Source organism: Oncorhynchus kisutch, linkage group LG18 (genome assembly GCF_002021735.2).
Source record: "Oncorhynchus kisutch isolate 150728-3 linkage group LG18, Okis_V2, whole genome shotgun sequence".
In the NCBI taxonomy this organism is placed as follows: Eukaryota; Metazoa; Chordata; class Actinopteri; order Salmoniformes; family Salmonidae; genus Oncorhynchus; species Oncorhynchus kisutch.
This window is the reverse complement of record NC_034191.2, coordinates 33,974,822-33,989,900: the sequence shown is the minus strand read 5'-3', so window position 1 is coordinate 33,989,900 and position 15,079 is coordinate 33,974,822. Positions and strand designations below refer to the sequence as shown.

The 15,079-nt window shown below is 42.2% G+C and overlaps 1 protein-coding gene across 11 annotated transcripts in view; it reads right to left on the bottom strand.

Moving 5' to 3' along the window:
* LOC109909394 (pleckstrin homology-like domain family B member 1) overlaps positions 1–15,079 on the bottom strand; it is a 96,819-nt gene that overhangs the window by 63,361 nt on the left and 18,379 nt on the right. For all 11 annotated transcript variants that reach the window (XM_031795840.1, XM_031795841.1, XM_031795842.1 and 8 more), the window contains exons 3-4: positions 10,916–11,039; positions 7,603–7,773 (exon numbers count right to left, since the gene is read on the bottom strand). In XM_031795840.1, coding sequence (XP_031651700.1) covers positions 7,603–7,773; positions 10,916–11,039 — 295 coding nt within the window. The remainder of the gene's footprint in view (positions 1–7,602; positions 7,774–10,915; positions 11,040–15,079) is intronic.

Genomic DNA, 15,079 nt, shown 5'->3' with positions numbered 1-15,079 from the left:
ACCGATAAGGATTTCAGGCTTCTTCCTCTTCATATACTTTCATAATTGAGAAATGTATTCAATAACATCTGTCCCAGATACAATATATTGAAACTATCTGCCACCTTCTGTGAGTGGCACAATGAGGTGTGAGGGGGTCTAGTAACAGATGTGCACTGAACGCACTCTCACCCTCACCTCCTTTTGCCGGAACATCATAAGACAATAAATACTCCTGCTGGTCATGTCAGTGAAACAGATGGCTATGGGTTACTTCTCTATCCATGCTATGTGGACATGGCCTCACAAACAGAGGAGTCCAGGTCCCACCAAGCATGAGCAGGAGGATATGGGGCTCACCAAGCTGAAAAAAAGGAGGGAACTGTATGACAGCCCGATGCTTGTTTGCAGAGGGGGTGCACCTCATGTCTCTTTACTTCCTATGCATACAATGAGGGTCAATGCAATGTGTCAGAAATGACAGAATGTTGGACGGGGGAGTTTTGAGTGGGCTTGCTAATATGAGAATAGACCGCATCTAGATTCTACACAGGGTTAACAGCATGCTTAGGTCACATCGACCAGGAATAGAAATGTATCCCGTAAACAGGCATCCGGTGACCATGACAAAATGAAAAGGGATCACTGTAGTGTCATAGTCGGGGATTTGGCTAGAGGTTTCACCCTTGTATGTTTTTCTGTCTGTAAATTGAACTCAGGTGGATGAGGAAGTTCAGTGAAATAAACAATACTATTGCAAAATATGAGATAAAAGTCATCTTCAAAGTTGACAAATATATATATATATTATATATTACAAACAAAACAAAATCACATATTTTGTGCGGAACCAGCGTGATGTATTGCCATTACTCAATATTAATACAAAAGATCTATGTTATTTTACTGGTGCAATGGTTCAGGTACATCATATTTTTTACAATATACGTTATTGAGAATACTTTGTATCATATATGCATGATTCGAGATTAGGTTCAAATGTATAATTTAGATGTTACAATGTAATACCTGCTGTATAACGTCACCCATCTACTATAGCGAATCAAGCGACTCGCTTTCGGTTTGTGGGCCTCAATTGATGTTTAAGCAATTGAAAAAAAATTGTAGATACAACACACAGTTGAAACACTCTACAGCATACACATTATCTTTAATTCTGAAGAAAAGCTTACTTTAAATCCAAATGAAAGTCCTCTTGCCCTCCGCTGTTAACATCGCAGCTGCTCCTTTAAAACGAGCCACGTGTTTTTCCTGAACGGCAAATGATTGTTGAAGAACAGAAAGCTTTAATGCGTGCTTGTCTTGACGACTCTTTTGGTTATGATAATATATATCAGTATTCTTCCACAGCCTACTCATATAGTTTTACGTTATGTTTTCACAAAGAGCGCTCTCCACCTGCCTTCTAGTGGAGCCAGCAGAAAAATGTGTTAATTCAACGCGAAGGGATGCAATCCATTTCAGTTAAATATTTTGCGTTACAATTCGTTGTTGTCTATTGTTCCTTCCAACGCAGCCTCGTGTATTGCCCGATTTCACAGTCAGTCACTAACTATCGCAGTAGGCTACACGCGCATGATTGTTTCACCGTGACTCCTGGCAGCGGGAGAGATGGTTGGTGTTGAAACCGCAGCTGTCTCCGACAGGCTCAAACTAATATCCACACCAGAGAGAAAGAGAAAAGGGTTGGTGGGGGGGGGGGGGGCAGTAACCCTGAGTCAGAGCTCCTTAGTGCAATCCCAAATCTGTCTCGTCTGAATCAACCTAACCCATTTCCTCCAATAGTAGTTGTGTATCCTCTGAGTCTGTCTGACTGTCTACCAGGTTAGTCATGGCATGACTTTCTGTTTATGATACACTATATGACCAAAAGTATGTGGACACCTGATGTTGGAACAGAGCTGTTGGGACTTGCTTCCATTCAGCCACAAGAGCACTAGGGAAGTCGGGCACTAATTGCTGGGCGATTAGGCCTGGCTCGCAGTCGGCGTTCCAATTCATCCCAAAGGTGTTCGGTTGGGTTGAAGTCAGGTCTCTGTGCAGGCCAGACAAGTTCTTCCACACAGATCTCGACAAACCCTTTCTATATGGACCTCTGCTTTGTGCATGGGGGAATTGTCATGCTGAAACAGGAAAGGGCCTTCCAACAAAGTTGGAAGCACAGAATCATCTAGAATGTCATTATATGTTGTAGCGTTAAGATTTCCCTTCCCAGGAATTAAGGGGCCTAACCCGAACCATGAAAAACAGCCTCAAACCATTATTCCTCAAAAAAGTATTTAGTCAGCCAAAAATTGTGCAAGTTCTCCCACTTAAAAAGATGAGAGAGGCCTGTAATTTTCATCATAGGTACACTTCAACTATGACAGACAAAAATAGAAAAAAAATCCAGGATTTTTTATGAATTTATTTGCAAATTATGGTGGAAAATAAGTATTTGGTCAATAACAAAAGTTTCTCTCAATACTTTGTTTATATACCCTTTGTTGGCAATGACAGAGGTCAAACGTTTTCTGTAAGTCTTCACAAGGTTTTCACACACTGTTGCTGGTATTTTGGCCCATTCCTCCATGCAGATCTCCTCTAGAGCAGTGATGTTTGGGGGCTGTTGCAGGGAAACACAGACTTTCAACTCCCTCCAAAGATTTTCTATGGGGTTGAGATCTGGAGACTGGCTAGGCCACTCCAGGACCTTGAAATGCTTCTTACGAAGCCACTCCTTCATTGCCCGGGCGGTGTGTTTGGGATCATTGTCATGCTGTATGACCCAGCCACGTTTCATCTTCAATGCCCTTGCTGATGGAAGGAGTTTTTCCACTCAAAATCTCACGATACATGGCCCCATTCATTCTTTCCTTTACACGGATCAGTCGTCCTGGTCCCTTTGCAGAAAAACAGCCCCAAAGCATGATGTTTCCACCCCCATGCTTCACAGTAGGTATGGTGTTCTTTGGATGCAACTCAGCATTCTTTGTCCTCAAAACACGACGAGTTGAGTTTTTACCAAAAAGTTATATTTTGGTTTCATCTGACCATATGACATTCTCCCAATCTTCTTCTGGATCATCCAAATGCTCTCTAGCAAATTTCAGACGGGCCTGGACATGTACTGGCTTAAGCAGGGGGACACTTCGGGCACTGCAGGATTTGAGTCCCTGGCGGCGTAGTGTGTTACTGATGGTAGGCTTTGTTACTTTGGTCCCAGCTCTCTGCAGGTCATTCACTAGGTCCCCCCACTGCACTGGTCTGGGATTTTTTTTCTTGTGATCATTTTGACCCCACGGGGTGAGATCTTGCGTGGAGCCCCAGATCGAGGGAGATTATCAGTGGTCTTGTATGTCTTCCATTTCCTAATAATTGCTCCCACAGTTGATTTCTTCAAACCAAGCTGCTTACCTACTGCAGATTCAGTCTTCCCAGCCTGGTGCAGGTCTACAATTTTGTTTCTGGTGTCCTTTGACCGCTCTTTGGTCTTGGCCATAGTGGAGTTTGGAGTGTGACTGTTTGAGGTTGTGGACAGGTGTCTTTTATACTGAGTTCTTTTATGACAAGTTCAAACAGGTGCCATTAATACAGGTAACGAATGGAGGACAGAGGAGCCTCTTAAAGAAGAAGTTACAGGTCTGTGAGAGCCAGAAATCTTGCTTGTTTGTAGGTGACCAAATACTTAATTTCCACCATAATTTGCAAATAAATTCATAAAAAATCCTACAATGTGATTTTCAGGATTTTTTTCTTCTCATTTTGTCTGTCATAGTTGAAGTGGAACTATGATGAAAATTACAGGCCTCTCTCATCTTTTTTAAGTGGGAGAACTTGCACAATTGGTGGCTGACTAAATACTTTTTTGCCCCACTGTATATATATATAGATATAATATAGAAATAAAATGATTCCCTCAAAAATCATTATTTCACCTTTCACCCCCAGGGGTAGAAGGGGATCTGTTGGAGTAAGAGGTGTGGAATAAAAATAGCCATATCCCCGCTTGGATTTACAAGACAATCCAGGTTGGGGGACACCAGGAGATAGCCAGTGTTATCATTAGCCTCCAACTGTTAGCTCTCTTGTTACTATCTAAAAATTGAATGAGTTAGTTTATGACTACCAAATTGCTGTGATTCTATGGAGCCAAGAAGCTGCTGAGATAATGTAAGTACTGTGACTAATGTCAGAGAGAAAGGGCCTGGGAGGGGAGGGCCTGTTCCTTCAGCATAAATTCTGAAATCCTGGTGAAAGAATGTGATGTATTGAAAATCAAGAGGTTTCCTCCCAATGGAACAATATTTTTTTTATTTAACCTTTATTTCACTAGGCAAGTTACAAATTCTTATTTACATTGACGGCCTACCCAGGCCAAACCCTAACGATGCTGGGCCAAATGTGAGCCCAGCACCATCCGTCCATGTATATACATATAAGGTACCAGTCAAAAGTTTGGACACACCTACTCATTATAGGGTTTTTCTTTATTTTTACTATTTTCCACATTGTGGAATAATAGTGAAGACATCAAAACTAGGAAATAACACATATGGAATTTTATTTTATTTAACTAGGCAAGTCAAGGCAAGTCAAGAATCTCAACATCAACTGTTCAGAGGAGACTGCGTAAATCAGGCCTTCATGGTCAAATTGCTGCAAAGGAACCACTACTAACGAACCCCAATAATAAGTAGAGACTTGCTTAGGCCAAGAAACATGAGCAATCGACATTAGACCAGTGGACATCGGTCCTTTGTTCTGATGAGTCCAAATTTGAGATTGGAGAAGGAATTATGATGATGGGGGGGTGCTTTGCTGGTGACACTGTCGTGATTTATTTAGAATTCAAGGCTCACCTAACCAGCATGGCTACCACAGCATTCTGCAGCGATACGCCATCCCATCTGGTTTGCGCTTAGTTAGTGGGACTATCATTTGTTTTTCAACAGGACAATGACCCAAAACATCTTCAGACTGTGTTAGGGTTATTTGACCAAGAAGGAGAGTGATGGAGTGCTGCATTAGATGACCTGGTCTCAACAATAACCTGACATCAACCCAAATGAGATGGTTTGGGATGAGTTGGAGCGCAGAGTGAGCGAAAAGAAGTGAACAAGTGCTCAGCATATGTGGGAACTCCTTCAGGACTGTTGGAAAAGCATTCCAGGTGAAGCTGGTTGAGAGAATGCCAAGAGTGTGCAAAGCTGTCGTCAATGCAAAGGGTGGCTACTTTGAAGAACCTCAAATATAAAATATATTTAGATTTGTTTAACACTTTTTTGGTTACTACATGATTCCATATGCGTTATTTTGACTTGACAGAGAGAACAGGGGAGTGACTCATGATACATCAGAGACTCGTGATACATCAGAGAGAGTGTACTTTGTTATAAAATACAGCAGATAACATTCAAATAATAATTAAAAACAATTGGGGAATCATCCAAAGTGATACTCTACTACGCCAAGTCTTCCCAGAGCCACCAGTCATAAGCTTTAATAGATGTCCTACACTAAATGACAAATTAGTCCACAGCTATCTTCCTGGTGACTCTCAAAAAACTTGGCTAAACCACAAACCCAGGGGCTCTTTTAAAGGCTACCATTGAAGAAATATTGTACAGAAAAAAAAACATTTATTTGACACAGCTTCTAAAATGGAGTATCAGGTCAAGCATTTCATTAACTGCAAAACCACTCATGTCATCTACAGATTAGAATGTCCACAGTGCAAGGTGTTCTACATTGGACGAACAAAGAGACGCCTTCAAGACCGCTTAGCGGAACACAAGTACGCCATACGGGTAGGTAATGAAGACCGTCTTGAACAGCTAAACCAGAGGGAAAGTTCTTGGATTTACAAACTTCAGGCCACTAAGTACCCTGGTTTAAATGAAGATATGGATTTACAAACTTCAGGCCACTAAGTACCCTGGTTTAAATGAAGATATGGATTTACAAACTTCAGGCCACTAAGTACCCTGGTTTAAATGAAGATATGGATTTACAAACTGCAGCCCACTAAGTACCCTGGTTTAAATGAAGATATGGATTTACAAACTTCAGGCCACTAAGTACCCTGGTTTAAATGAAGATATGGATTTACAAACTTCAGGCCACTAAGTACCATGGTTTAAATGAAGATATGAATTTACAAACTTCAGGCCACTAAGTACCCTGGTTTAAATGAAGATATGGATTTACAAACTTCAGGCCACTAAGTACCCTGGTTTAAATGAAGATATGGATTTACAAACTTCAGGCCACTAAGTACCCTGGTTTAAATGAAGATATGGATTTACAAACGTCAGGCCACTAAGTACCCTGGTTTAAATGAAGATATGGATTTACAAACTTCAGCCCACTAAGTACCCTGGTTTAAATGAAGATATGGATTTACAAACTTCAGCCCGCTAAGTACCCTGGTTTAAATGAAGATATGGATTTACAAACTTCAGGCCACTAAGTACCCTGGTTTAATTGAAGATATGGATTTACAAACTTCAGGCCACTAATTACCCTGGTTTAAATGAAGATATGGATTTACAAACTGCAGCCCACTAAGTACCCTGGTTTAAATGAAGAAATGAATTTACAAACTGCAGCCCACTAAGTACCCTGGTTTAAATGAAGATATGGATTTACAAACTTCAGGCCACTAAGTACCCTGGTTTAAATGAAGATATGGATTTACAAACTTCAGGCCACTAAGTACCCTGGTTTAAATGAAGATATGGATTTACAAACTGCAGCCCACTAAGTACCCTGGTTTAAATGAAGATATGGATTTACAAACTTCAGCCCACTAAGTACCCTGGTTTAAATGAAGATATGGATTTACAAACTTCAGCCCACTAAGTACTCTGGTTTAAATGAAGATATGGATTTACAAACTGCAGCCCACTAAGTACCCTGGTTTAAATGAAGATATGGATTTACAAACTGCAGCCCGCTAAGTACCCTGGTTTAAATTAAGATATGGATTTACAAACTTCAGCCCACTAAGTACCCTGGTTTAAATGAAGATATGGATTTACAAACTGCAGCCCACTAAGTACCCTGGTTTAAATGAAGATATGGATTTACAAACTGCAGCCCACTAAGTACCCTGGTTTAAAGGAAGATATGGATTTACAAACTTCAGCCCACTAAGTACCCTGGTTTAAATGAAGATATGGATTTACAAACTGCAGCCCACTAAGTACCCTGGTTTAAATGAAGATATGGATTTCTTACCTTTCCTGTAGGGTTGTGATAGGTCTATTTATTGTCCTCTAGTGGACATTTTGCTACATTGCCCTCAGCTATGTTTAGACGGTTGTTGTCCATGTTTACTGTGTTCTAGTGTACTATGGAATAGATTGCTTTCCTATTCTTGGCATTTTGCCCAGTTTCCCTTCCTCCTATTTTTTTATACGCATTATTTCATTGTTTGATGTCTTCACTATTATTCTACAATGTAGAAAATAGTAAAAATAAAGAAAAACCCTTAAATGAGTAGGGGTGTCCCAATGTTTGACTGGTACTGTATATAAAGTATATATATATATAGTAAACAAATACTCCTTGCCATTGAGGTTCATTTCAACGAGTCAGTTTGTTTGTAAGGAGCCATACCTTGTGACAGGCGGACCGGTTTGGTGACAGGAAGCCCGTCTGTGGCACACTGGTTCCCACAGGGGTGGAGAGTGATGATCCCTGCCCGGTTCTCTATGTAGCAGTGCTGGGCGACAACTCCTGGGCCCTGGATGCTGATGTCCATCGCCCCATGGCCCAACGTGGTCCTGCCTTCAGGAGCAACACCCAGAAGAGTATGAGAAAAATATGGACACTGTAACTAAAAAGAGATTCTAGCCTGGTGGTAGCCTGATCTGTTCATACAATAAAAGGAGTCGGCTAAAGAAGTACTAAAATGTTACTGCCAGGCTAGAATGATCCCTCAATGTTCATAGAAGCAGTCTCATCAAACTATGTTGCCAAGAGAAGAATGTGGCTGTATGTTGACTGTGGCTGTTTGTGGCTGTAAATTGAACCTCAACTACAGTGTTTTACTTATTGTGTTCAACGTCCATGTTGTTACTGTATAATGACAAAGTTACCTATTAATTAAGTGACAGAACAACTTGGAAGAGAAGTGAAACCCTGAAAATAAGTGAATAATTGCGTAATCTTGTTTCATTCTGGTTTAATCCGTTGTACAAGTCTTTGTAACTCATGGCGAGAGTCAATGTCATATCCAGCAGTCATTCATTAAACTAGGCAGACATGCTAAATAGAAATGCTTTGTTGCTAAATCACATTCCACCCTCCACAACCCCCTCCTTCCGCCCAACACTGACCCTGTCCAGCCTCATCTCTACTGAGGCTCCAGATAAGAGGAGAAAACCCAGTGGAATGTCACATCACAGTGCAATACGCATTCTCATCCTCTCTCCCCCCTGGACCAAGGCTTCCTCCCAAATAGCACCTTAATCCCTATAACGTGCATTACTTTTGTCCCAGGCCCATAGGGAATAAGCTGCCATTATATAGGGTATCTGGTGTCATTTGGGATGCAGCCTTTTCATTGCATTCCATACCCAACTCCCTGCAGAACTCCAGACAAACCGAGAGGGGCGTGGAGAAAGGAATTCCCCAGATGAATGGGTAGCAGTGGTGGACATAGCAGGAGGTGGGGTGGGGGTACTAAAGGGCTGTTAGGGAGGGATGGTGGTGGGGGTTGAGGTCAGGGCCAAATTGTGGTGTAGATATTGGGGGCGGACGAATAGTAGACAGAGGGTCCACGGCCATTGGGGACATTTTTGGGGATATATTAAAACACATTTCCTGCAATTCTACACAGCTCGACATGACTTATTATGCATCTCTTGTTTTTTTTGCGGGGTATATGGAGGGGTATTTTGAATACACAGTATAAGTGGAAGGATAACTGGAAGGCCTCCCCCAAATCTTTGGAGGGGGGGACAGCTAACCTGCATTTCAACACATTTTGCCATGGTGCAGAGAGAAAAATGTGCAGTTTTATAAGGCTATTCTACACAATTTGTAATGAGTTTGAGAGAAAATGTTGCCGTTTTAAAGCTATTTTCCTGCAATTCTACATATTTTGCCATGAGGCTGAGAGAAAATGCTGCTGTTTTAAAGGAACTGTGTGGCTACCCAATGAGCATGGGCTACCCAGTATGCACCAGGTCCATTGTTAGCAAGGTTCCGTCGGTCCCATAGTGATGAATGACATTGTTTTGATAGCTACTGTACGTTGCTCAAGATGGCTACATTAGCATCAAATATGAGTAGCTACCGTGAGGGTATGGACTTCTGTTAACGTTACGACATTATGTCCTTGCTAACAATGGACCCTGTGCTAATTGGGTAGCCCGTGATCATGCTACCCAAAGTAATGAACCACTTCCGAGATGGGGGCGAAGGACATTGTGTACCGGTGTCCTAGCTAGCTAGCTACTTCCATCGTCGTAATGTTAACAGAAGTTCAAACTCTTGCGGTAGCTACTCATAGTTGATGCAAACATAGCCACATAGTAATTCGTAACTATGGATCTGACAGAACCTACAATGGACCCTGTGTATATTGGGTAGCCGTATCTGGCCAGCGAAAATCTCACTTTTAAAAGTTAATTTTCTGTTAACTCATACCCAAATAATGTGGTTGACTCATCCCATACTTGTATTTGTGTCCAAAGCATACATTGGAGAGAAAAACACTTCAAAAACCCCACCTCAAACTTGTAACTCAAACAGACTATTTAAAAAATGCTTGCACCATTCCAACACAGAAAGTTGCTTTTTAGCATCATTAATTACCATTTTGCTGGACAACTGGTGAAAGGAAGGAAAACTATTTAACTTAATTATTGGTAATATTTCACAGAAATCTGGAAACACTGGTCAGTTACATTAAAGGTCGACTTTGGACATAAATGCAAAAATAAAGGTTTTATTTCAAATGTTTATTTATGACATTTTTTATGTATTCACCTGGTATGATCAATGCACCATCATATCAGGTAATTTAATGCTACATTTGTTTTAATAATGAGTGAATAAGATATGTAGCTACAGAAGTGCCATTTCTTAGTGGTCTCTACTTATTCCAACCAAAAACAAATCCTGTGAAATTACCTCAATACATACTGGAGAAGTTACTGGCTACCTACAAGTGGCTAGCTTAGCTAACGACCTAGCTACATCGGTTGCGGTGTGCATGACCAGAATGACACATCGATAAACCTTCAAGGGCACATCCCATTTCTGTTTGAAAATTGAGAAAGAGGAGGAATTGGACAGTTTTTCAAGCCCACAGTCGACAATTAAAGAACATTTCCTGCAATTCTACGCATTTTGCCATTGCTTATGACGTATGATATCGGGGGGGCCCCCATTTTTTAAAATAAATTATTGGGGGGGACGAATCAACCTGGTGATTTCAGAGTGCTGCCCCCCCCCCCCCCCCTCCCGCTGTCACATGGTTCCAAAATAGAGGTGACAACAGGGTCAGAGCACAGCCTATTTAATCCTGCTGGGACTGAGGTGTGTGTGTGTGTGTGTGTGTGTGTGTGTGTGTGTGTGTGTGTGTGTGTGTGTGTGTGTGTGTGTGTGTGTGTGTGTGTGTGTGTGTGTGTGTGTGTGTGTGTGTGTGTGTGTGTGTGTATAGCCAATAGAGGTTATAGTGGTACTGAAGGCTGAAGGACATGCCACTGTCAGTTTTACGCTCCTGGGGCTGATGTGTGAGCATATGTATGTTCCTGTATTATGCGCTCCATTGAGTGTGTGCACGCAAATCCCCACTATTCAAAAGCACACATGAAAAATCAAAAGAAGTGTAAGAACCAACCAAATGCTCACGCCTCAGAGTAACTCAATTCCTTTACATTTCACTATTGACATTTAGATAGAAGAAATATTAGCTCACCTTCAGGAAGGGGCAGCAGTGTGATGGCCGTACTGAGACGGCCACTGCCCAGACTGACCAGATGGGGGCGCTCTGCCTGGACCTTCAGCCCCTTGCCGCCCTCAAACAGATCCAGTGGCGTGCTCTATGAACAGAAAGGTCACAGACTCAATTATCAGAGTATTAACTCCATTTGGCCTCACATGGCAGTCTACAGTGCATTCGGAAAGTATTCAGACCCCTTGACTTTTTCCACATTTTGTTATGTTACAGCCTCATTCTAAAATGGATTAAATGTTTTCTTTTCTTCAATCTACACACAATACCCCATAATGAAAAAGCACAAGCTTGGTACACCTGTATTTGGGGAGTTTCTCCCATTCTTCTCTGCAGATCCTCTCAAGCTCTGTCAGGTTGGATGGGGAGCGTCGCTGCACAGCTATTTTCAGGTCTCTCCAGACATGTTCGATCAGGTTCAAGTCCGGGCTGGGCCACTCAAGGACATTCAAAGACTTGTCCCGAAGCCACTTTTGCATTGTCTTGGCTGTGTGCTTAGGGTCATTGTCCTGTTGGAAGGTGAACCTTCGTCCCAGTCTGAGGTTCTGCGTGCTCTGGAGCAGGTTTTCATCAAGGATCTCTATTTACTTTGCTCCATTCATCTTTTTCTTGATCCTGACTGGTCTCCCAGTCCCTGCCTCTGAAAAACATCCCCACAGCATGATGCTGCCACCACAATGCTCCACCGTAGGGATGGTGCCTGGTTTCCTCCACATGTGACACTTGGCATTCAGGCCAAATAGTTCAATCTTGGTTTTGTCAGACCAGAGAATCTTGTTTATCATGGTCTGAGAGTCCTTTAGATGCCTTTTGGCATCCAAACGGGCTGTCATGTGCCTTCCGAGTGGCTTCCGTCTGGCCACTCAACCATAAAGGCCTGATTGGTGGAGTGCTGCAGAGATGGTTGTCCTTCTGGAAGGTTCTCCCATCTCCACAGAGGAAGTCTGGAGCTCTGTCAGAGTGACAATCGCGTTCTTGGTCAGTTTGCTCAGTTTGGCTAGGCAGCCAGCTCTAGGAAGAGTCTTGGTGGTTCCGAACTTCTTCAATTTAAGAATGATGGAGGGCTCTGGGTTCTTGGGGATCTTCAATGCTGCAGGCATTTTTTGGTATCCTTCCCCAGATCTTTGCCTCGACACAATCTTGTCTCGGAGCTGTACAGACAATTCTTTCGACCTCATGGCTTGGTTTTTGCTGTGACATGCACTGTCAACTGTGGGACCTTATATAGACAGATGTGTGCCTTTCCAAATCATGTCCAATCTATTGAATTTCCCACAGGTGAACTCCAATCAAGTTGTAGAAACATCTCAAGGATGATCAATGTTAACAGGATGCACCTGAGCTCAATTTCGAGTCTCATAGCAAAGGGTCTGAATACTTATGCCAATAATGTATTTCTGGTTTCTATTTTTAATGCATTTGCAAAAATGTCTAAGAACCTGTTTTTGCTTTGTCGTTATGGGGTATGGTGTGTGGAAAAGGGAAGGGGTAAAGTTGTATGTTAATGATTGGAAGCAGACTTAATATCATCAAATATTTTGGAAAAGCCAAATGGGATAGAGAATAGACCTTTAGACAACTACCCTCAAGCAACAGTTGGCCTTTTGACTAACCATTAACACACCCTCAATGGACGGATGCTCCCTTACACTTCAAAAGACAGTCACACAATACATGTTCACTATCCAGACGAACAGTCAGGACAAAACACGACATTATATGACCATGTTGGCTATTCAGAATGATCCCTTTCATTATTTCTCTATTCATAAGCACAATATGTTTCAACACTGTTTTAGCAGCTACACTGGATCACAGGCCTACATTACGGTTCATTTCATAGCCCAGGGACATCCAGCCTGTATGAATGTATTCTCTGTGTGATGGCATTGCTCTAGCTGGCTGTTGGTGCTGTTTACATATCGCTTTATACAGAGTGAGTGTGAGCTGTGAAGGAGCCTAGTTATGCCCGCAGAGCAAAAACACCAGCATGGGGTTTTGGGCTTTGGGAGAAGGAGTTGTCATGGTAACAGCACTCACTTGAAACCGCTGAAGCACTGAGAGCTGCAATTAAGAGATGACTTCCTGGAAAACATTTCATATGAGCTAAGTTGTGAAGAACCTCTTTGTCATCATCATCATAACATCTCTCTGAATGTGTAGCACACTTGGGGTTTGCATTTCATTTTAGTCCAAATTAATTAATTTGATGCCTAGGCTACTCTAACATTGTACTGCAGAAGACTAAAGGGAGTAAAATGGTTGAGCCCAGTTATCATTTGCCCAATGTATGTCATGCTACTTTGAGTCTGTTGCATATCCTTGCTGATAATCTTTCTCATTCACCCGCTTTACAATCAACCCCTGCACACCAAGCAGCAGTATGTCAGATCATGAAGTCAGCCTCTCCGTTGGGTGGCCACCCATGGCTGTCCAAATAGGATGATCTACCTTCAATTAGATCGATCAGTTAAAGCTGGGCCCGGGTGAAGAGGATAGGGGTGATAGATGATAATAGTTTTAACGCGTAGGCCAGCTAGCAGTAGTGACCAGATGCAGTAGATGAGGGCCCAGGAGTGCTGTGGGGAATAGCGTAATCACATTTTGGACTAGTAATAGACCTAATCACCATGCCACCATTTTGTAGTAGGTGATGAAATATTGAAATCCCACATGGCCTCTTTGTCACTGTCTACTGGCTGTCATCAGGGTGGTGTTCAGTAGGGACAAAACATTTTGAAACGGAGTGAAACAGATGCTAACTAAACCTGTCCAATAGAAATAACAATTTTTATTTTCCATTGCCAATTTGTTTTTGCAACAGTGTGCCCTACTGAACACAACCCCCCAAAATCCTCATTAAACCTTACTGAGACGTCTCTGAAAAAACATCCAAGTGTTTCCTGCTTGATAGGCCAAAGGCCTACTGTAACAAGTTCAATCTCTTCTGTCAGCCTCCCTTTGATATTTTTCACTTTGATGTCTTATGCTGGTTTAGTCATTGTCTCTCTCTGCATGTCAATATAGGTTACTGTATTAGTGGCACCCAGCTGCAGTTTCCTGTGTGCTACTGCTCCCCTGTGGCACTCCAGAGCTCTGAAACTCTGTCTACTGCTTTAAGCCCTGAGCCTATCCTCCTGTTCCCTCTCTAACTCTCCAGCCCCTCTCCCTCTCTCCACTCTCTATGTCCACCTCATCTTTCTCCTACTTCACATTTCTATTACCTTCCTCCCTCCCTGCTCTCTCTCCTCTCTCCTCTCTCTCAACCCCCCCCCCCCCCTTCGCCCTTTCAAACTACAAATTGCTAATTGCATTATGGACCACCTGACTTGATGTACAGCTGATGTAGGACTATATTACCCAGACAGGAAGAAGACATTCAATGTCAGTATCCCTTTAATTACAAACCCAAATTCCTGGCGGTTTGGCAAGCGCTGCCATTTGCTCTCCATGCCCATTATAGCTGTTCCTTCACCTTTACCTTGATTGGTTGTTTCAATCTATTTTTATCTATAGCAGGGGTTTTCAGGAGCAGACTAGCAGCCCATTGTGCTATAAAGTTGTAACACACATTAGCAGACTCAGACTCTGATGTCTACGTTTAAAAAACAGTGATCTGTAGCTACACTGCATCATATCACACCTGCATTCAAATACTATTAGCAGTACTTGACTTGGGCAGGAGCTCACTGGAACTGAGTACCTCCACCTAAAATGTTCTTCTTCTTGAGTTTCTGCACCTTCTTTAAAATATTAGCTCAAAAGTTTTGAGAAGTTCCTGCACCTAAATATAAATGGTACCAGGACCAAAAATAAGTACCACCACCTATTTCAGTCCAAGTCCAAGTCACTGACTATTTTACATCTTTCAAATTCCTTAAGCGTTTGCTTTAGCCTGCCTGGAGTGCCAGATGGGTGGAGTTTGCACTTTTCGACTATTCTATTGGTTCCATTGCGCCACGCAAGTTCAATCAAGCCCAGCTAAATTATTTTAAAATAATTTAAAATAGTATTTGAACCCAGGTTTCAGCAACACAGAGCCATACCAATTCCAGGTGGCTACAGAGGCAGCTTGTTACAGACTCATTGTTCTCTTATCTAGATAGTCTTCTGGGAGCCTTGACATGT